Consider the following 23,182-nt stretch of genomic DNA (forward strand, 5'->3'; position numbering starts at 1 on the left):
TACTCACACACGTCTTCTCGCCTCCAGTTGCACACAAACGGGACCTACTGTCTAGAAAGAATGACTTGGTTTCTTTAGTGTCAGTGGAAACCTCAGTCAGTGCAATCCTTCTTGTGTATTTTTTTAACATCTGCATGAAGGGAGTTTACACGTCAGTGGTAATGGTGACAAGGACAAAAGTATTTGGGAGGCGTTTATACCAGGGTCCAATTCATGGCTTCACCTCTTGTACTCCCAGACAAGGGTGGACAGCCCTCTCAGGCTCACTGTTCTTGTAACACAGGGATGACAACACTGTCCCGTGATGGGTTTCTCAGACATCAATGACGTAATGAGTCGCTAGGGAGCTCAGTTTTTTCCTGTTGCCCCTGACAGCCCCTCTGCCTCCCCTGTTGCCCCTGACAGCCCCTCTGCCTCCCCTCATCCTACTTCCACCCCTGCAGGAAGCCCCATATGAACCACAGCCACGGGCTGTCTTGTCTTTTGGTTCCGGTTGAGCTTGGCTAAGGAAAGCCAGGAAATTGGAAGGCGATGGGACTCAGATCCAGGAATCCATACAGCGCCCTCTTCCTTCCCGGCGGGTTGCCCGGGAAGGGCTGTGTTCTCCACTGAGCATCCCAGTTCCCCTCAAGGGTCCTCACTGGCTCTGGTGACCTGCCCTTCGGGCATTGGGGTGGTACCAGCATTCGGAGCCAACCCTCTACCCCCTGGTTTCCCTGTTATGCCTCTTCACACCACTGTCAGCTGTCTTTTCAGTAACGTCTCCTAGTCTGCCCGTATCTTGTCTTTCCTGATGGGCTATCTGCGTGATTCTGGTGCCTTCCTGGTGCCCTCAGGAAAGCGGCAGCCCATTCCCAAGGGGACCACCGAGGCGATGCACGGTAGCCCTGAAGCGAAACAGCAGCTGCTCGTTTGGAGCTTGTGCATATAGCAAATGTATTGGAATACGTTGCTCCCTCAGGCTGATCAGAGTTGTCTAGCAGAGTATCCGAGTGATAGATAAGCTTGTGTGCCCTGCAACCTAACAATTACGTGACTAGCATCGCCTGAGATGGGGCGCGCACACACCTGCACCTTTTTCTTTTTATTTAATCGAAATGATGTTAGTTATGTGGCATCTGGCTTTGGGTACACGCTTAGCAGCCGCGATACTGCAGCAAGGAATGTGATTCTGTTGTCTGTGTGATACTTCTCAGGGAAGGAAAGTGGATTTTATGTAAAAGTCAGGCTTGAAAAAGGCTCCAAATTGGCTATTCCAAGAGTCTCTTCTCCCCAGCCAGCCTGGTCTGCATGGTGACAAATAGAAAACAGCGATACAGACTCAGGAAGGAGAGGTTTTTATTCCAGAGGATTATTGCAGAGGGGGAAATGCTCTGACGATACAGACTGTGAGGGTTTCAAAGGTTAGGCAAAAAGGTTTTTTCTGTTATAGGCAAGAGTAAAGCAGGCCAGAAGAACCAGGCATAGGGGAGTGGGAGGAAAGGGTGGCCTGGCTGGACAGTAGGCCAGAGAATAGTTTACCCTGAGCCCAGCCTGTCTCCAGCTGGAGCCATCTGCTGCCTCCGGGAACCAAAGGTGAGGGTCCCAGGGAAAGGAGCAAAAGTGAACCAAAGTTTCGTTAACAAGCGTTTTATTCCCCTTGATCAGTGGGGACAAGCAATTCAGCGAAGCGTTTCTGAGATCAAGAATGGGAATCGGAAGGGTTCGTCTTTGGCTTCGTCCCAGACAGTATCAGGAAGAGGGAGAATTTCCCCCTCTACCCTTTTTGAGTTCTTCTACCTGGACTAATGATGAAATAGACGCAAGGCTTGATTCACAGGAGGAAAGACTAATTTGCTGCGTGTGCATGGGACATCATAAATGATGATGCTCTCTAATGGGATGAAGCAGCCAGCTTTTTATACGTTTTAGGCAAGGAAATGATAAGTCTGTGAAGAAATGACCGGGCAAAGACTCTCAGACTGGGGTGCTCATTACTGAGAAACGTAAACAACCCTGCGGCTTGGTTAGTAAATTAGGAAAGGACTAGCAGGCTTTGTTTATGCAAGCTTTTGGGCCCTGGATTCCTTAACTCTAGCAATCCGGGTATCTCCCCCAGCCCAGGCAGTAAGGAGGGCATCTTTGACAGGGGACATAGATGTCCTGTGTTCAAGGAAACAAGGGACGGTCAGCGTGACCTTCCTGCATTGGGTGCTGGTCAAGTAACTCTAATTCAAAGCAATCAATATGCCATTGTGGAATGTTTTGGGGGGCCTGCCCCCGGCCCTGACAGTTGGCATGGGGACCATCTGTGAGTTTTCTCCGAATCCTACAGGGAGAGATTGTTTGCAGTCAACCATTTTGCAGAACACAGGGTGAGAACGTTTCTTAGCTGTCGCTGTTTTTCAAGATCGCTGTGAAATGGCAGCTTTGTCAGTGGTGTGACTTCATCCTAACTGCCTTTTCTCCCACTTGTGGTTGTTGAGCCGCGAGGAGACATTATTCAAGGGACACACCGAGAGGAGGCATCCTTAGGCTTCCCTTCGTTGCATGAGCTTCACAACCCGTGCCACTGGCCATGCCCCAGTAGCAGGGCCAAGCTGGACGGAAAAGTTGTGCTCGAGAGGGAAGCCGAGACTCAGTTGGACAGGCCCTTTTTCTAGGAGAAGATTCCTCATGGGATGATGGTTAATAAACTCCTGCTGATGTAGAAACTGTGAGTGGAGGGTCAGCGAATGAAGTTGCTGTCTCCTGGACCATCTGCTCCCATCCCCAGTGACAAAGGTGAAACTTGGCCGTAGCCTGTTGCTTTTAAACATGAACCAGAGCTGGGAACTTTACGGTAGGCTACCCGCTTCTTTTGAGTATTCTCTCAACAAGGGAACGCACGTATTCTTAAACTCTGTTGTTGCCTGGTAATTTCCATCGATTATAATGATTTTCTGTGAGACTTCGCAAGACAAGGCTTGGAAGGGGTTATGCATGGGGCTGATTACCGAGATGGAAATTGCTTTTATGTCTGTTTCAAAACATTCAAATGACCCATCGTTACAGGAGGTGGTCAAATCCTTTGTTAATTATCGTCTTCCTGTCGAGTTTTTTTGTGTCAGGCCATCTCATCCGGGGTCTAGCAGGCAGAGCAAGAAGCACGGCGCAGAGCGATGCCGTGCAAAAATGGAGGAGAATGCTTGTTTGGTGGGGCTTTTTGCTCACTGGGTAAGCTTTTGCTTTTTCATTTCCGCCTCAGGGTATCGTAGATGATGAGTTTGCCTGTGGACTGATGGAATCTCCTGGTTGGGAAGGATGAAACTGGTCATTTTGTTCAAATTCCCTACTTGTCCAAGAAGTAACCCATCTGCAATATCCCCGACAGATGGGCATGTTTCAGTCTCCGCTGGGTTATGGCAGGACAAAGGTGCAATTTGACAGGCTGATCATTTCGTGGGCTGGCAAGTTCTTACAAGATCAAGTTCCTTGTTTTGAACGCAGTCCTAGCTCTGGCCTGTGAGACAACAGCTGAATCTCTTTCTCTCTTTGGGAGACGGCCACTCAGGCAAATTTAAATACAACTGTCATGCCTTTTGTGCTCTGGGTGAAATGTTAGCAATTCCTGCATCATCGTCATCACTTATGCATAATGGTTCCTGTACCCTCAGCAGCCTGTTTGTTCTTTCCCCGATAAGCTAATTTGTGTCTGTCCCTCTTAAGTAGCAGTGATCTGAACAGAAAAATGTTCCAACTGCGGTGTGACGTGTGGAGAGTCGAGTGCGTCTTCTCTTCCTTGTCACCAAAACACCTCCCTATTAATAGACATGGAAGCAGCATTCGTTTTAGCTTTAGTGATTTCACGTCATTCCTTCACTCATCGGGAGTCGATTAAAATTGTCACAAGAGTGTCCATTAGGCCGTATCTTACCATCAGCGTCCTCCTTCCGATGACTATGCTTCCTAGATAAGTAGATTACGTGTGTCACCGTGGATTTTTTGGGTCCCTTTTCCTCTTTGCTTCCACCTGTGACGATGTCCCCGAGACTTTATTCTCTTCCAAAGCACAGCCAACCTTCCACGTGTTGCCTAAGTATTCTCATAGCGCATTCACACAAATCATCAGTATAAATTAATTGCATCGAGCAGCCGTAAAGCAGTCTGCAAACCCTTTCACACTCATTACAAAGCTTTTACAAATCATCTGTTACTTAGAACGTCCGTTTAGCCAGCCACAACTCAGAGATACTGTACCATGCGATTTTCAGATTCTGGGCTAGAATTCTTACTCCTTCTGCTGGTATTACCGGGGTAAGAGGTCTGGCAGCCCCTTAAAGGAGACAAAGCCTGCATTGTCCCTAGAGAGCTCGAGGGCTGGTTCCAGCGATGGCTGTTTGCGTTCCTACATGCACACATGCCCCCTATAACAATATTAATTCTGGAATCTTCTGGCAGCTACATCTTCAATGAACAAATCTCTGGTTCTTAATGTCTTCCCTTTGTACTTATAACTAATGCAGTTGTTTATAAAGTGACATCATTACACTGCTTGCCCATCCGCCCAGTATGTCTACGGATATTTACCTACCACATGCAGTGTACTCAGTGCCTATACTGTGTACCATCGGTTAACATTTGCAGAGGTACCATTGTAACAGGTAGGGGACTGCCTTTTTAGCTGCTTAATTAGGGGGAATTATATCCTCTTGTCAAGTATAATTGTGGCCGCTGTTTGAACTCGGATCGTCTTGGTTGACTATTGTTATAATTTGTCTGTCAGCAAAGGAAATAATAAGCCTGCAGCTTCCACAAACTCAACCTATGAAAACCCTTGCCAGGGCCATCCATGCGTACTTCGCAGAAGACGGTTTTCAGTTAGGACATCCCCAGTGGGACTGAGCACACAGAACCTAGCAAATTGGGGGCCAGGGGCCCTCCTTTGCAAATGGGGTGTCTTGGGTCTTTTTTCAAAAAGACATTTAACCCACAGACCAATGCAGTTTCTAGATACGTGGTTCTTACACGATCCTAGCCTCAGTACAGAGGTCATCTAACCCTGGCCTTCTCACACTTTCCTCCGTGTCCTACCCGAATGATTGTGGTTCTCCAGGACCCAAAACGGGCCCCTTGGGCTGACCCTCAACGTGCCATTGGGGAAAGTCCTAGGATGTGCACGTTCTCCAGAATTTGGAGAAGCACCCTGACACACAGTTTTCTTCATAAATTATAGACACATAAAAGCATTAGGTAGGCCGTGAAGAGTGGATAACAGCAAAGCCTGTAGATTTGCAGGCTGACTAGCTGTATTAAGGGGCTAAGGAAGAGAGTGATACCCTCACAATAAGAGGCCTTTCAAAGGGAGAGGCCACAAGTGTTTATCTGAGATCCATGAGAGTAGCTATTCGGGAAACACTGACTCAGACATAAACCCAGGCAGTGTTCCGATGGGGACACAAAGGCCAGGGGTGTTTATCACAAAGGGAGGGGACAGTGACATCACAGAAGGAAGGCGTTGCTATTGGTGCAGATAACATGACACAGGGACGCTGATGCTAAACAGTGTTTTTAATTTTCAGCCCAGAGTCATCCATCCTGTAGTCATGACACTTGCTTTCTTGTTGTCTGTGCAAACAGCTCTTTGGGACACCAGGCTGCTAAGGCCGCGTCCTGAGGTGACTTTGTCCCGTGTTATAATAACATCCAAGGTTTGAGAAGTAAGGCAGGCAAGGCCATTCCTCTAGGATGGCCGCTCCAACTCCATATTAAAGGGTTCCGTTGATATAACTTTGACAAGAGACGTGGTTTCCTTTCATACGGTCACCTTAACGATGATCGAGTGCGATATCCATCGGTGCCTCGGCCAAAGCACAAAGGTGCCCCGTGATGGACCCTTGGGATCTCGCTGCAGTAGTTCAAACTAAAATTGTGGTGGGCGGACCCCATCTGTGAACTCGCTCCCGTTATTCCCAGTGGGCATGCACTGGGATGTATGAGGCGTGCGTGCCTAACAAGATTGTTACAATTATTCCTGCCCGTTTCATCTCCGGGAGGCATCTCTTGCTGACAGAGCTCTGGACCCCCTAAAGGACAGCTGTGTTAAAAATGTGTAGTCTTGGATGGCCACTTAGCTCAGTTGGTTAGAGTGTGGTGGTAATAACACCAGGGTTGCTGGTTCAATCCCCACATGGCCACTGTGAGCTGTGCCCTCCTTAAAAAACAAAAACAAAAAAACATGGAGTTCTTTAATTTGTTCTTTAGTTTGGAAAAAAAAAATGCAGTTTAGTGTTCAGATGACCTCTTATCCTTAAAAGACGACCCACTCACTACAAAATATACTTTTCACAAAATGACCCTTTATCAAAGCTCTGTGACATCACATATTTTCTGGGGAACGTGATAATGTGACGAAATATTTGCTTACAATAATTATGAATTATTGTGTGCAGAGTGGGTGAATTTCTACTGCTTTGTCTTAGAAGCAAACCAATAGATGTAAATGGCTAGCTACAAGAGATTCAGCTATTTAGAATGAAAACAATGAATCAGCAGCAATAAAAATTTCTTTGGAAAAACTTGGGACAACATTGCAATAGGAACTTTTCTAAGGCATTTAAATCTATAAAAATACCTGCTTAAACATGTATTCGGATGAGTTCATTGCTGTCCAAATGTCAGACTATTTTTCTTTGTGAATTTGAAACAGGACATCTGTTAGATGACACTTTGGTAACCGGATTTCGTTTATTATCTATGGCTTGAATTGGAGAAAAATTGCATTTTTCTAAACAAAATATGGTTTGTAGTGTAGGTGTTTTTCTGTTTTTTCAATAAGCTTTTTTTCCCCATGAAGCAGATATATCTGGAATATAGGCGTTGCCGTGGTAAAAATTTGTTATGCAAGCACAGTGTTAATTTTATTTTAATGAACAAATTTAATGTCATTACACCTCCAGTGATGAAAATGTTCTTTTGTCTCTCTCCTTCATAATAATTCTGTTTTAGGAATAGCTACCTTCTCAAAAAAGCTCTTTTTTTCTTTGGCCAAATTAAGTTTGTTCAGAGAAATAATTTGTTTTTTCAAAGGGGGGAAATTATGCAGATTTTCAGAACTTAATGTGCCATGCTCTCAATATTTTGCAGCACTTTCATTTCATGTTTAAGTACTTTTATGAAGCAACTCTGCTTTAATAGTTTAAAACACCTTCATAAACACCTTATTCTAATCCTTACTTGTGGGGAAACAATCGGTTCTGGTTACTTTAGATGGTAACCATTTATATGCAGTGGGATTCTAAGTGGCTATTAACAAACGTGAATTTGCAAACATTCTTAATTGGCCTAGAAGGAAGTTCTGACCCCACCCCTAATAACGTGTACCCCAGGCACCTTTTGAGGTATAATTGGTGATAAACGGTCACCTTGTGCTAACCAAAACCATTAGGCCGTTCAGAAATGAATGTAGATATTAATCATTATTAATGGTCTTTAACACTCTTGGGCTTAATTTCAATTAAAAAACAAAAAAAAGTTGGGCACCTGTACTAATGCTTTCCTCACAGCGCATAGAACGGTGGAATGCGTTTTGCCCAAGCAGCACACACAGGTGCAATGGATCGTGCTGATGGCGACATTTCGGCATCGAGAGGACGCATTGTCATAAGCCGCGGACATTTTCTGTCTTCATTGTTCCTTTTCACAGCTAATGGCCCCAGTACCTTTCAGAGAGCAAGGTTGAAGAGCCATTGATCGCTCTGTCTTCCTGACACCTCATATCCAGTCAATTACCAAGTTCTATTGATTGCATCTCAAATCGGTTCTGTTCTCCCCGCCCGCCTGCCCCCACCTAGTCTGGGGTTAGTCAGCATCTTTGTGGGGTTATGGCCGTTGTCTGCACCTGCTGTCCAGCATCTGCCCAATCCATCCACCACGGAGCGACTGAATGAGTGTCTGAGGATACAAATCAAACATGCCTGTCATCCCCTGATTAAAATCTTCCCTGTCTTGCCATCACTTCTAGACTAAGATAAATGTCCTTTGTGGGCAGATAGCACCCTCCCGGTCTGACCCCTGCTGTTTCTGGAGACTCTTCCCCACCTCACAGTGAGAGTTTTGCATGGAGAAGAACAACAACAACAATCAAACAAAAACACATGGCACACAGTTGTAGGAATGCATGCATTCAGCCGTTTGTTCAACAAGCACAGAACAAACGGCTGTGCAGAGAACCATGTCCCCTGAGTGAGTCTCCAAGTTGTCAGTTTATATATATGTTTTCTTTTGTACATTTATAATAAAACTGAAACCCTCGCAAAACAAAGTTTATCTGGAAAATAATCTGATTTGATTTTTGTGTATAGTAGGCAGCGCAGTAGCCCCAGGTCGGTCCCTGAATGGGTGGAATTTTAGTGGAACTTTACTTAAGACTCAGAGCTTGAATTTTATTCTGTTTAATCTCTCTTTCAGTCATGTCCCTCTGGGCTACCGTACGTACTTTCTTCCGTGCCTGGCATTTTCCGTGGTAAAACAAAACTTTATTTTCCACATGGTTGGTGAACTGAGCAGTGCATCTTTAAATTACTTCTATGAATCCTGCGTACTCATCAGTCATGAAACGTGTCCTTGAAATAAGTGCTGCAGGACCTTCCAAGCCACTGCCAAGAAAGCTTTGTTCAGATCCTCATTAAGAAGTGAACTCCCCATCTTAAGCGATTGTACTTGGTGTTAGCTCTCAACTGTTACTGAAAAATGACCCCAAAATGTAGCACCTTAAAGCAACACATGCTTGTTATCTCGCAGTTTGTGTCAGGAATCTGGGCACAGCTGAGTTGGTTCTTGTGCTCCCATTGCCGTGCTGGCCACGGCAGTGGTCTCATCCGATGGTTCAACAGAGGCAGAAGGTGTTTCTAAGCTCGCTCAGGTGATTGTGGGCAGGATTCGTTGCTTTTAGGCTGTTGGCCTCACTCTCTTCCTGGCTGTTGGCTGGGAGTCTCCCTCAGTCCCTCCATGGGGTTGTTCCAACATGGCAGCTCCCTTCATCAAAAGCCAGCAAGAGACAGAGTCGACTGGCAAGACGGGCGTCAGAGTCTTGGGCAGACTAATCGCAGAAGGGATGTTCCCATCATTTCCATATTCTGTTCCTTAGAACCGAGTCTCAAGGTCCAGTCACCGTCAAAGGCAAGTGCGTCATCCAAGATATAAATACCAGGAGGGGTGTCATTGGGCTATCTTTGTTGGCCTCCCACATCTTTGTTTAAAACTCTATTACTGTAGCTAGTCTACATGAAATCACAGTTAGATCACTGGTTATGGTGCCTGGTAACAACTATTGGTCCCTAACTATTACTCCCTTATCGAGCCATAGTACTATGAATATAATTTTATCCTCACAATAATGCTTCTAAGGTATTATTATTATGGTTATCTGCATTTTATAGGAGAAAATGCTGACAAAGAAGCTAGATAAATGGTCCGTGGATTCACTATAGAAGCCACATTTTTCACTACGCCGCTCCCGTTAGTGGGTTCTGTAGTTGTGGGTTCCCTCCTTGGGCCAGTCAGAGCCTTGCAGGGTGATTCTGTGTCTCATTAACTTCAAAACTATCACAAAACTGTCACACTGTCTTTTATTTTTTGCTCCGTAAGCATTTGTTGAGTTGAAGTGGATTTGGTTGAACTGTCAGTGAATTGCTTTTAATGGCAAAGGTATGGATACATTAAAATACTCCTAACAAGTCAAATTTGTCTAGCACTTTGCCATTTTGGAAATCTTTTATTTTTCTTTCTCTTTGGGGGAGAACAGGGGAATGTTCTCCTCCCCGCCCCAGCTTTACTGAGGTGTAATTGACAAATGCAATTTACACCACACACACACACACACACACACACACACACACACACACACACACGGGGTGCCAAAAAATGTATACACATTTTAAGAAAGGAAAAAAACTGTATTCATTATAATACTCAATATATACCGATAACAAAAGATGAATACAAGTCATGTGTGACGTCTGCAATGACAAGAGGTGCTCAGAGTGGTTCCCATCAGCGTCCAGACACTTCTGATGACGGCGAACTCCTGCTTGAGCATAGATAACATCTCTTAAAATGTGTGTACATTTTTTGGTGCCCTTGGTACATATTTAAAATGAAAACGTGATGTTTGATATGCAAATACGTTGTGAAATGATTATCACTATTAACTAACACATTTTTCACCTCACATAGTTAATGTTTTTGTGTGTGAGGAGGGCACTTAAAAAAGACCTATTGTTTAAACAAATTTCAAGTATACAATACAGTATTACTAACTATTGTCACCATGCTGTGCATTAGATCCCCAGAATTTATTCCTCTTATAGCTCTAAGTTTATACCCTTTAATCCACATCTTCCCATTACCCTCCACCCGTGGCCCCTGGAAACCACCCTTCTACTCTCTGCTTCTATTAGTTCAACTTTTTGTTTGTTTGGTTGGTTAGGTTTTTGTTTTGTTTTTTGTTTTGTTTTTTTAAGAGTCCACGTATGAATGAGATCATACAGTATTTGTCTGTCTGTCTGGCTTATTTTCCTTAGGATAATTCTCTCGGGATCCATCCATGTTGTCTCAAACGGCACGGTTTCCTTCCTTTTTTTTTTTTTTTTTTTTTTTTAAAGATTTTATTGGGGAAGGGGAACAGAACTTTATTGGGGAACAGTGTGTACTTTGAGGACTTTTTTCCAAGTCAAGTTGTTGTCCTTTCAATTGTAGTTGTGGAGGGTGCAGCTCAGCTCCAGGTCCAGTTGTCATTGTTAGTTGCAGGGGGCACAGCCCACCATCCCTTGCGGGAGTCGAGGAGTTGAACTGGCAGCCTTGTGGTTGAGAGCCCACTGGCCCCTGTGGGAATCGAACCAGCAGCCTTCGGAGTTAGGAGCATGGAGCTCCCACAGCCTGAGCCACGGGGCTGGCCTGGTTTCGTTCTTTTTAAGGATGAATGATATTCCATTGTATCTATACCACATTTTTATCCATTCATCCATCAACAAATGCTTAAGTTGTGTCCATGTCTTGACTGTTGAGAATAATGCTGCAGGGAACATGGGGGTGCAGGTATCTCTCCCAGGTTCTGACTTCATGGAAACCCTCTTTCATCACCTCTGTTGACTGCCCTGTGACATCTCAGTGAAACACATGGGGGAGTGAGGCACAGTGGGCTGAAACTTCAAGCTCATGGCTGGTGGCCTGAGCTGGGACCAGGCCCCTGACTGAATTGTTCACTCATTCCTCTACTCCCAGAAAAACAGAGAGCAAAAGCCACCAAGGAGAGAATTAAGGAGAGAGGTAGGGAAAGAGAGAGTGGCTGCAAGAAGAGGTAACAATAGTCATACGGATGGGAAGGCAGGGTGGGGAAAGATTTGCCACGTGGACCGGTGACAGATACGTAGCAGGTAAGGGTAGAGGAGAAGGGGTCCCAGAGCCTGATGGTCTCTTTCAACAGCCTTTCTGACACCCTCAGCCATGTACCCAGGCATTTCAGAGCTTCTGTAACCAGCAGGGCACGTTACAGGTGAGGAATGCGACCTGTTGGCATTGAAGATGGACTTGTGGGTACTAAGGCGAAATCTGTGGTTCCTCAGAGGGATTACAGTTTCCAGATCCTTCCACAGAAGCCAAGCTTCCCACATAGGAGAACAAAGGAAGTGAATCGTAATTGTGTTGTGTGCAGGAGGCAAAGATTTCACAGACGATGAGAAGGGTGACAGGCAGGTTATAACTGGGTCATTCTGAACTGGGGGTAATTTTGCCTCCCAGGGGGCATGTGGCAATATCCACAGACATATCTGGTTTCAGAATTTTTTTGGTGGGGAGGGGACTGCTACTGAACGTCCTGCAGGGAACAGCACAGCGCCTCCTTCCCCACGACCACGCATTATCCAATCCCAAATGTCACAAGTGCCGAGGCTCAGAGACCGGTTTACAAGTCTAAGGCTATTAAGTTGACTATCACCCATGACAGCCATGTTCCTGTGCCATTTCTTCATGTAGGTGACGTGATGAAGTCATGGGGAAAGGGCTTTTGGTGCGTGTCCCCAGAAAACTGTCGTTGTACAAGAAGACATTGTATTTATTCATTTTTTGTATTAAGGGGAACGTGAAAACATTAGGTGGGTGGAAACACATACCCACAACGTTCCAGTGTCCGCCTCTCCCAGTGTGAATGGTCTGTGTTGCATTCTTGGGGACAGGAAGTTATGATACGTTCTTTTGAATACATCACTGGTATTCGTTATGGATTTGCATGCCGTTAAATCCACTTAGGGACGCCTGATGCCCCAACCCTAAGTGTTCCGTAGGCCTTACCAATGGGTGTCACCGGTGATCTCCACATGCTGTAGCACGTGTCACTCTTCATATTTAGAAATGGATGCTAATTGTTGAAATAGTCTGTTACCCATATATCCTTCCAACCATTTACAAAATGGTTCATGCCCTTTTCTCAGTCACCTCTTTGCTTGAATTAGAGTGAGGGATTTTGAATTCCACGGAGTAAACGTCGACTCTGGATTGCATGTGGTTTTTCTCTGATGCTTGTTCAACCAGCCAGCTCTCCTGGTGTACCCCAGGCACATTTTGAGAAGAGGGCAACCCTCCAATCTCACATCCACAGACGTGGTCAATGGTTACTTACTCATTGGCTCAAACACCGGGTATTGACTGTTTGATGTGAGAGAGTGTCCAGAGAGAAGCATGCTGCCTTGTGCAAAGCCCCACAGCTCCCGTGTGAACCACGTCCCCTCCCCAGTGTATTCCTGACACAACGTGTTCTGCTAAGATCTTTCTTGGTTTCTCAGTCCCAAGTTCTCCCAGGATAGGCTCGAAACTCAAATGGCCCCTCGGTCATTTAACCCCATCATTTCAGAGCCAAGGCATTAGGGACTAGTCTCCAGCTGCTCACATGCTTGCAGGTTCTCTTTCTCTTCTCATATTCAGTTCTCACATGCTTGCAGGTTCTCTTTCTCATCTCATATTCAGTTGGCAATCCCTATGGACATCAGAGAGGGGTTTCCGGTACATGTGCTTAAGCACCATCATCCCCAAATTCCTCCAGCCTGTTATTCTCTAAAGGAATGGAATGGCGTAGGGTGAGTGTGTGTTGTGATGACAGCCATAGCAGATGGATGGATTCCTTTCCTGGGCGCGTGTTCTCTGATCTCTAGCCAGTTCCTGGAGATGCACAAGGCTGTGGACCTTCTGTTCCTTGAGTCTGGAAAGATTTGCCTACGTTTCTGTTTCCCTTTCAAAAGCTGCTCCGCCAACACTCACAGCTAATTTTAGAAAGGATGTGACCCTGAAAATTTGCTCTTCATAACATGCTTGTTTTCCCAGGACTCAAATAGAGAACTCTTAGCTAATCACGGAACCCACCTTCTATTAAGAGAGCGGGAGATGGTTGTGTTTTCATTGTTTGGAATGGAACGTACGTGTTGGTCTAGGGTAGAAACGAGAGGTCATTGCTCTCCGTGAAAAGGAAAGATTTGTTTTGGAAACAAATGCACAAGAAAAGGGATAAAATTCTTTCCCCTCTGGCATCATAGACAGTGTGTCTTTGGAGCTCGTGTTGTCTGGGGCGGAGGGGTTGCAAGAATGCCCCTTCTGAAATGTGTGTGAGGAGAGAGGAAGGTTCTAGAGAAGGAGGTGAACGGTCCACCACACACCGGCGTCCTTCACCTCTCTCTTTTTTCCCTTTGCAGGAAGATGAAGATATTTTTGCTTCTGCTGCTCTTCCTGTGTGAGGCCCAGAGCCGTGCCACGTCACGGCCCAACTTTGTCGTGCTGATAGCTGACGACCTTGGCATCGGAGATCCCGGGTGTTATGGAAACAAGACCCTCAGGTTGGGTGACATGCCCACTGTGCAAACCCATGGCTGTGCTTGTGGGCACTTGTCCCACGTTTGCAGACCATGTGGCGATGGTTTAAACCCTCCCAAACAGCACACGTTGATGTGTGATTTCACAGAGACACCCAGATAGAGCGGAGAGGAAGGCAGGTGTGACACTGTGTGAACAGGTGTAGTAAGTTGGATACACTCAGCTACCATGCTGCTGTTTTTTACATCCTCAGTTTTCTTGCCTTTGTTTCAGTTGGTGTGCAGGCTGCCCTGTCCCATCCGTGCTTGTCACCTTCCCACTCAGACCTCCACCCCTTCCTTCCCCTTCTTCTCTAGGCTGTTCTCCATCATCAGTCAGACACTCTGGTTGGGGACAGATGTCCCAGGGACACATGGGATGATGCCAGAATGTTTCGTAGGCCACGGGTAACTGCAGTGGTAGGAAGAAACGCACTGGGGCCAGACTAAGACAGAAGAGGGCATTTGGATTCTGAGCCTCCTGTGTAAAACTAACTTCACATAAGAAATAGTGGAAGAGCCCTTTGGCTTGAAAAGGAAAGTCAGCCCTGGGGGTAGAATCTTGGTATTGGCATTGTACTTTTCTCTTATGATAATGACCAAATTTTCTCTTACGATCATGACCAAAATGGTTCCGTGCAGAGCTTCATCTCACAGACCATCAATTCACACTGAATTCAAGGAGAGGACGGGGAAAGAGATCATTTGCTTTTACTAGAATGTTCTCGTAAGATCAATGAGTAGTAAATATATGTAGGGCTCGGGGACAGACCCATTGCTAAGTGCCACGGGAACCTGATTTATTTCCGTATCAGTCGCTCTGGCATCTTCTTTTCAAGGTGACAATGCATCTTGGAAAGTGTGTTTCATGGTTACGTGTCAGAGCAAACAAAAATTAAATTACTTTTTTGAGAAAAAATTTGCCTACAAGACATAGCCACGTGCATGTCGGTTCCAGTCTGAATCTTTGCACTAGATGTTGCTTGTTGTTTTAAATATGCTGCCCGATGACACGCGTTAGATTTTTAGACATGTGTACAGGGATAAAATCTGTACTCAGTGTTCTCTTAAAATTTTAATGGACCGTGAATATTTCCTGCCCCACCTTTTGCCTCATTTTATGAAACGTTTAGCTCTCACTTCCTGACATCTGCGAGACAAACTTTGTTAGTCATTTCATGTTTCTTATCAGTCATAACTTCTATTTTTAAATTTTATATATTCTTAATATCATGTAACATTCAATATAATAATAATAATGCTGAATATGATATTCATATAATGTTAGATGTAATAGTCCTAGAGTTTATTGAGATAATTAGATAACTGTTTCTACTCAAGTGACTTAATTAAAAAAATTGCAATCAAGCCTTTAAGGTTTAGTTTGTACCAATTATCAAAAGGGAAAAAAAAAGTATATAAATGTCCCAAGGAAGAACCCTGTCAGTGTCTTACCTCAGTCTGTCTTTCTATCCATATTAGATTCCAGGCCTTTCTGAATTACATTTCTCACTTTGTATTTTATAATATCACACGCCAAAGTGGTCAGATTTCTCAGTGGGCCCACAGAGGTACCATGAGGCTTACGTCCAATTTACAGTTTTGGTCTTCTAAGCACCGTGTAGTTTTAGGCCAAAATCAAAGTGGCAATATGGACAATTAAATGCATAAACTACACTCACAGGTGGGAGACCCATTTGACAGTACACATGTAACGAAATGACCTTTCCCTTCAAGATGTGTGTTATTGCTGACTCTTCTATGTGGGCTCTGGACCAGAAAGGCTGTGGGGCCCTAACTGTGAGCAAGACGAGGGCGCCACCCTCACGGGCCGCCATCTTGGAAGGCAGCACAATTAACCTCGCCGTCCCCTTATAATGAGGAAGCTGCTGCAATAGAGAGTGCAGCTAGATGTCTGACACATGGAGTGGGCCCGTCCCCTAAGACAGGTGTAGTAAGTCGGAGGCCATAAAAGGCCCGTGAGAATTCCGAATACGCCTGGAACTGAAGGATGGAAAATAACTAGCCAGGCAGACAGGGAGGAACCAGGGTTCCCAGTGGGGGATATGGGATAAGAGTTCAGCGTGCTCCAAGAACTGGAACGCATTCATTCCTGAATACCGAGGAAGTTTGGAATGACTTCCTAAGGTGATGGGTCTGGAAAAAAAGCACCAGGATGGTTTATCTTGCATAATGCATCGTCCTAGAAGTGAGCCCATAGATGAGCATTTATGAAGCATAAAAACCATGAGCCAACACAGCGTGGAAGTGATTTTATAGCATGCCGCTTTTTCACATTAGCCTGCATCCCTTTTTCCTGGACCATATTAACCCATTTGTTGAAGTTCACTGATAAATATACATGATTCCCGTTATTGCCTTCTCCATGGAGGCAGGTGGAAATTAGGCAGAGGCTGGTGAGACCTGATTAGTGGTTCCCCTTTGGCTGTGGCTGGAAGAGAGGAGGGAAGCTATCCCCAGAGCTTTCTCTTTTGGGGGCATGGAGGTAACTGGGGGGACATGGGCGGGGGAGGAATGAGGCCTTGACCCGTCTCACTCTCCCTCCTCACAGTAGCTAATTGTGGAGACGTGTCCCTCTGTTCTAAACCAGGACGAAGGGAGCAGGAGTTCAGAGCCCCCTGAGGGCGCGTGGGGCTCCCTGGACCAGTCGTTTCGGGATCACTGAGCGCTCAGCGTGGTTTTCTTCTTTCTCATTCTGAGTCTTTGTTCTGTGCCCCGTCTCCATTTCCTGCCCTCTCCCCCACTTCACACAACCCCACACAGCCCTCAGTATCCCAGGAGAGGTGTCTCCCTATGAAAAACCGCAGAGAATGCTGCATTTTCAAAGTGATCATGAATAACATGGTTCTTTCCTCCTAGGACCCCCAACCTTGATGCGTTGGCCAAAGGGGGAGTGAAACTCACTCAGCACTTGGCCGCGTCTCCGCTGTGCACGCCGAGCAGGGCGGCCCTCATGACAGGCCGGTACTCCATCCGATCAGGTAACCTCCTGGCACTGTCATCGTGCCCACCCTTCTCCTCGGGGCATCTTCCATGTTCCCAGTCTTCATGGTTCCCCATCCTAATCATTGATTTTCTGCTGCCTCAGGAATAGCGTCTCGGTCGCGTGTGGGCGTTTTCCTCTTCTCAGCTTCCTCTGGAGGACTTCCCAGCAGTGAGATTACATTCGCCAAGCTTCTGAAGACGCAAGGCTATGCCACAGCTCTGATAGGTGTGGGCCGCTGAGGATGGGGAGGCAAGGACCCGGGCAGGTTGAGCGGGACAGTGTGGCGGCAGGAGAGCAGTGCTGCTGGGGTTGACGCTGCCAACACAGTGGGCACAGCTTTAAAGAGGGAAGAAATGATTTCAGTTCTAAAGTAAAGCACGATGCCCCCATCTGGGCTATTTGAATGTGTAGATATATGTTATTGTTTGCGTGTGGAGGGATGGAGAGCGAGAGCGAGAGCGAGAGAGAGAGAGAGAGAGAGAGAGAGAGAGAGAGAGATGACGACAGACACACAGACGGATCAGCAGGTGGATATATGAGTAGATGGAAAGATAGATGAGCTAAGTGAAGAGACAGGGAAAATACATCAATAGATGAGATGGGTGATGGCTAGATGGATGGTTGGATGGATGGATGAGACAGATCGATAATGGGTAGATATAATTGTACACACACAGCATAAAAAACCACACATACACCATGCTGTTGATGAAGATTTTCCTCGTATGTGTAATACTAAAATTGTGTCATCATTTGTCTCAATCGATATTCCCGTAGTGATTTTATTCCATTGATATGAATGATGGCTTCTCCCTTCTTCCTTGATAAGCTTGGGTCTATATGCAGGTCATCAGATGAATCCTAGAAAATCTCACAGTAGCAAAGTGACCATTCTTGGTTCTCATCCATCTTGTCGTAAAACCATCTTCATTTTCCTTTTTGTGAGGCACTCGCTAATTTAGTGGCATAATGAACATTTTATAAGAAATGTTCATAGGTGCTTCACATAATTGCTGAGTTATGAGTATGATTTCCTCATGCCTCAGGCGTAATTTTTTTGGGAAAAGATTCATTTCCACGGTGACCATTTAGGGAACAAAATCAAGTTGCTTCCAAGACTTTAATTTTAATCAAGTGTTTTCAAAAACCATGTAGCCCAGAAAAAAACGTGTTTTTCTATGTAGTTACATCCCTTGCCCTTTAAGTGTCTTAGGTGTTTGTCTTTTGTTTTGTGTTCCAATCATTAGATTTACTACTTGTTTTCTGGTAGAGGGAGTAGTTGGTACCCTAGTATTTGTGGAAAAGGAACCAAACAAAGAAAGAAAATCTGTAGGGCCCTATGGAATAGGCCTTTGGCTAATACCTAGGCAGAAAGATGCTACTTCTCAGTGTGGGAAGCAGAAGTCCACCTACAAGTCAGGGTGTCTTGTGGGACTCAACACATCGCCCCTTTGTCTCCTCAGGGAAGTGGCACCTTGGGATCCACTGCCACAGCAAAACCGACTTTTGTCACCACCCTTTAAATCACGGCTTCGATTATTTCCACGGGCTGCCCGTGACCAACTTGAGAGACTGCAAACCCGGGCAGGGCACTGTCTTCACGTCCGCCATCAGGCTCCTGGTCTTCATTCCTCTTCAGGTCATCGCGATTGCCCTCCTCACCTTGGCGGTGCTCAAGTGGCTGGGGCTCTGCCATGTGCCCCCCGCCGTCTTCTTCTGCCTCGTCTTCCTGGCCGCTCTCATCCTTGCCTCCCTGCTGTGCTTCCTGCACTATTTCCGGCCCCTGAACTGCTTCCTCTTCAGGAACTATGACATCACCCAGCAGCCCCTGTCTTATGACAACCTCACGCAGAGGCTGACGGAGGATGCGAGCCAGTTCATACGACGGTGGGTATCGCCCCTCACCCTGGCACCGCTGGTGAAACACGATGCTCGGTGGTGCCCACACCGGTGGGACAACCAGGCTGGTCCTTCTGGCCACACTCCGCCTCCCATGCTGGGGACAGTCCTCCAGCCAGGCTCTTGGGTGATGGGATGTGAAGAATGAGATGGCACGTGTTGGGTGGTCTCAGACAGGCATTGTGATGCTGTGGGCTGACCCCAGAGTGGCTTTGTCAGGATCCCTCACATCCTGTGTGTGTGACGCCGTGCCGAAAAAAAAAAAAAAAAATGTCTACTGGATGACCAAGGGGGCTTCAGTTACCACTGTGGTGTTTCATCGTCACATGTGAGGTCAGGAGAGAAAAGGTCACTGCGCGTGGCTTGAGGATACAGGTTACCCTTGTCATGTAAATGATAGGGGGACATCCAAAATGTCCGAGGCAAATTTCTGAGAGAAACAAACTTCCGTGAGAGAGCTGGGTGAACTGAGTGATCTCTCTGGGGTTAGTTAGGTGGATGCCCTTTGGCTCACGGTTCTGGGGCTTGTGATCAGCGCAGGGAATGACCGTCACGTGAGCCATGGACACCAATGCTGAGGAGCTGTTCTAGCAGGACCACGTGCTCTTCAAACCAAACCAAACCATTTGTTCCATTTGTCACTTTAGAGAACAGTGGTACAGAGACTCGGTCTTATCCAGGCGGCAAATCCTGGAGAAACTGGGCTCCCCCAGCCAGGTGGCCTGGCGAGAGACGTAATGTGACTCCAGGAGAAGGAGGGAGGGAGGGAGCTGGCAGCCATGCCTCTGAACACCTATTTCAGTTATCACCTGCACGTGGAGGTACTGTGGAGTTTTCAGTTCCTACAGGAAGCCTAACCATTGGCCCGGGAGCCAGGGACACGCACGGCTGGGGTGGCCACACACATCCTGGGCGGCCACAGCGCCTGCTTCAGGACCATCCATTGTGCAAGAGCTTAGAACATGGTGTCAAATAAGGGAGGGTCATTTTAACAATCACACATGGACAAAGAAGGCAGGAGGGGAACGTCCCTTGAGTATCGGTATCGGGCATGATCCCGCAGGCTATGTAAGGAGAATTTGGGGTGCTTGCTATTAATAGAACTGCTTACCTGTAGAGATTTCTACCGAGTAAACCTGCAGTGAGGCCACACGTCTTCATTTCAACAAGCTCTCCAAGACATTCTAGCCCGGGCAGCCCCTAGGATGTTCTGACAAATACTGGAGCACACGTGGAGCATAGTTTTATTGTTAGGGACAAATGCCACAATCGTCATGATGCCCCTAGATTTTTCTAGAAGGGGTTGCTGACACGTGATCAAATGCAAAAGCTTTAGAAAGTTATAAGATGGACATTTTACAGCATCCTCCAGTAAGATGTACACAGATATTTAACTGAAACATGTTTCCTCAAACGATCTTTTTCTCACAAGAGTGATGGCTTCTAATACTTCCTACCCTGTTGTGTTCTGTTTTGTTTTTATTTTTCAACCTATCTGGTTGTGACACTAAATTAATGTCATAACTCAACAGTGGGTCACGGTCTGCATGGTTGACAAAGCGCTCACCTCGTGGGTTCGCTGTAGTGTGTTTTATAAATAAGAGAACAGCCATTCCAAGATAGAATGGGGCTCCAAGGATTGCAGACCTATCCGTTTAAGCCAAAACACAGCAGTCCGCTGTTTGGTAAATTTGCTGTGAAAGCCAAACCCTCTCACATCACTTTCCATCTCCCAGCAATCTCTCAGAAACAGAGAGGAGATTAATAATACAAAGCCCGTTACGGAATGACAGGGTTCAGAAAAGATACGTGGTTTCCAGGGAGAATCGGTGTTTTACAACATGTGGTATTTTGACAGAAATGAATCTACAGAGTTTATGAATATTCATAGGATTGCAGGGCATTTTAATGGGTTCCTTAGCATCTGACTTTGGGAAGGGAGCAAAATAAATTGGATTATCGTATGGATATTGAAGCCCAATGAGTTTATCTTGATTATATTGAGCTTTGTGAAATTTTATTCCAGAACTAGAGACAAGGTGTTTTAGCAACACCATGGTTTCAGGCTATTGAGTTATTATGAAAGCGTTTATTCTTCAGAATAGATGGTTCCAGTGAAAATGGCTGTTGTCCGCATTTGAGCCATGCAGACATGGTCAATACAAGTGGAAATACTAGAATTTGCATACTGCAGACGCTATTCACAAAAAGTCTTTGTACCTACATTGTCCAAAGACACAAGGATTTAAACTGCCTAGGTAAAATCATCTTTGGAGAAAATCGTCTTCTTGTGTTATAGTAGATATCAGACTCACCAAATGTGAGATCCAAGACCTTAAGAGATTTGCCTCAGTGTCACCACAGAATCATAACAATGGTGACACCACCATATTTACAAAAATGGTTTTCAAGGACCAGAGGACACATGTCTGTGTGTCATCTCATTGGTCAGAATATCCTGAATCATTTAGGCAGGTCCCACCACATTTATAAGAAATGGATTTGGAGTTAGAAGCAGAAGAAGGAAAAGCAATCAAACTATTGACAGTGTTTGTGATGTTTATTCAAATGCTTTTGGATTCAAACTTTTCCCCATTGAAACCGGTGCTTTATTTGGATGTGTTAACATAAAAAGCCATTTGGGGTACCGAGCTCCTGCTTAGTTCATACGTCAAAGGCCACGGGGAGGATGATTTGATCTCTTTATATTCTTTCTCTAAACCTTGTTGCTGAAATGATTTATATACTCAAGGGTGAGTTCTTGAGATGCTAGCTTGGGATGGGAACATATGAGTGATGGGGGCAGAAGATAAAAATGCTTCCTTAGTTTATGAGGCTCTCAAAGGAGGTGTGCTTCACCCAACGTGGCACGTGCCCTGGGATGCCAAGAGCATGTTCCCAGGTTGAGTAGGGTGACAATGTGGAACATATAGCCATGCACTCCATGATCCTTCACCCTCGTTTACTCTTTCCGGGGTAAAATTTAGCATGCGGGGAGATGCTTGTACTGTTGGGCAGCTAGAGAATGCGCTCACCATATGTTATAAGCTGTATAGCAATTCAAGACACAGGTCGTCCTTAATATACTTTAATTAGCAAGAAGTCTTTGCTGCTCTCACAGGTGGGGATGCAGTGTGGATTTCGTAGAGATGCCCGTCCCTCCTTATGTGCCCTGAATGAAGGATGTTACAGCCATCTGGCTGTCTCCATGGGCACTGAGCACGTTCATATGTAACTGTGCTTGCCACGTATACACCAGGCACTGTGGATACACACATAGCATGTAGGGCGTGTCTCACACTCATCACCTCTTCTGCGCTGCAAAATGACCTTGCAAGATGCAGAAAGAGATGTCTTCCTGTGGAAGAAGTGGAGGCTCAAACCTTTTGAGTCAATAGGCAAAGCCCCATGGCTTTTGGTAGAGACTGGATTAAAAACCGTAGCTAGTGCTTCATGAAACCTCTCCTCAGCAGTGGAGTGGACCATAAAGGGACCCGTCCCCTCTTTGCTCTGCCGTCTACATGGCTGGTTTACTGATAAGGTCCGAGTGTGGGTTTGTTGGAAGCATAGGTAATGGAGTACAACACCCCTTCTCCAAATTCCCCCAAAGGAGAATGCGTCCTGGTCACTCTGAGGTAAGCAGTAATGTGAGTCGTGTAATCGTTACCATGGTGACGGGGAAGTATCTGGGTATTCTGACAAGAAGTCAAGGCTGCATAGTGACAGGTGAATTGAGCAAGTTGATTGTATTCCCAAAGGAGTTTTTCTTTACTGCAAGTGAAGGCCACATTTAAAAAGGTGTGATGCCAGAGGGTGGGACGAGATGTAGGTTTCACGTCATTCTCAGTCGGGAGAGGCGAACCTCGGTCATTCCACGGTGCGAAGATCCAGATATGCTGGCCCTTTCCTCCCTAAATTCATTGAAAACAGTCCCTCATTACTAGGAAAACATTGAAGGTGAATGAACCCACTCTGATTTTCTCTGCAAATACACACAGGGTCCCTCTGCAGTGGCAACTGCCAAGTGCAAGGATGCCTTTGTAGCTCCCACGTAGCTTGTATCGTTTATGGTATCCAGTTCTCGGGTTCCGAAATTCACGTGAGCTGCACCACGTGCGCTGTGTTCTCCAGGCTGTAGCTTATGCATATTGAATCAACATATTCGATATACTCGTATGTGCATGTGTATTTTAGGAGCTACAATTACAAGTGAAATAAATGTGAAGGTGTTTGGTTAAGCTTCATACGACAGTTCCATTGTATCTTTAGCCCTGGGTCTACTGGAAAGCCGGTCCAAAAATGGGAAGCAATGACGTAGAGTTCTATTTTTGATCTCTGATATCCCAGAATGGGAAGATCTGCCTTTTTTGAGTTTAGCAAACCCTGATCCCAACCTCTATCCACAGGGAAGTCACCAAGACAT

The 23,182-nt window shown here is 45.8% G+C and overlaps 1 protein-coding gene across 6 annotated transcripts in view; it reads left to right on the forward strand.

The window, feature by feature from the left end:
• STS (steroid sulfatase) overlaps positions 1 to 23,182 on the forward strand; it is a 142,509-nt gene that overhangs the window by 50,313 nt on the left and 69,014 nt on the right. For all 6 annotated transcript variants that reach the window (XM_088794801.1, XM_074324090.2, XM_074324091.2 and 3 more), the window contains 4 exons: positions 13,698 to 13,838; positions 16,734 to 16,855; positions 16,963 to 17,085; positions 18,324 to 18,747. In XM_088794801.1, coding sequence (XP_088650927.1) covers positions 13,702 to 13,838; positions 16,734 to 16,855; positions 16,963 to 17,085; positions 18,324 to 18,747 — 806 coding nt within the window. In that variant the 5' untranslated portion in view covers positions 13,698 to 13,701. The remainder of the gene's footprint in view (positions 1 to 13,697; positions 13,839 to 16,733; positions 16,856 to 16,962; positions 17,086 to 18,323; positions 18,748 to 23,182) is intronic.

Source organism: Rhinolophus sinicus, chromosome 18 (genome assembly GCF_057876585.1).
Source record: "Rhinolophus sinicus isolate RSI-liver-muscle chromosome 18, RSI-T2T, whole genome shotgun sequence".
Lineage (NCBI taxonomy): Eukaryota > Metazoa > Chordata > Mammalia > Chiroptera > Rhinolophidae > Rhinolophus > Rhinolophus sinicus.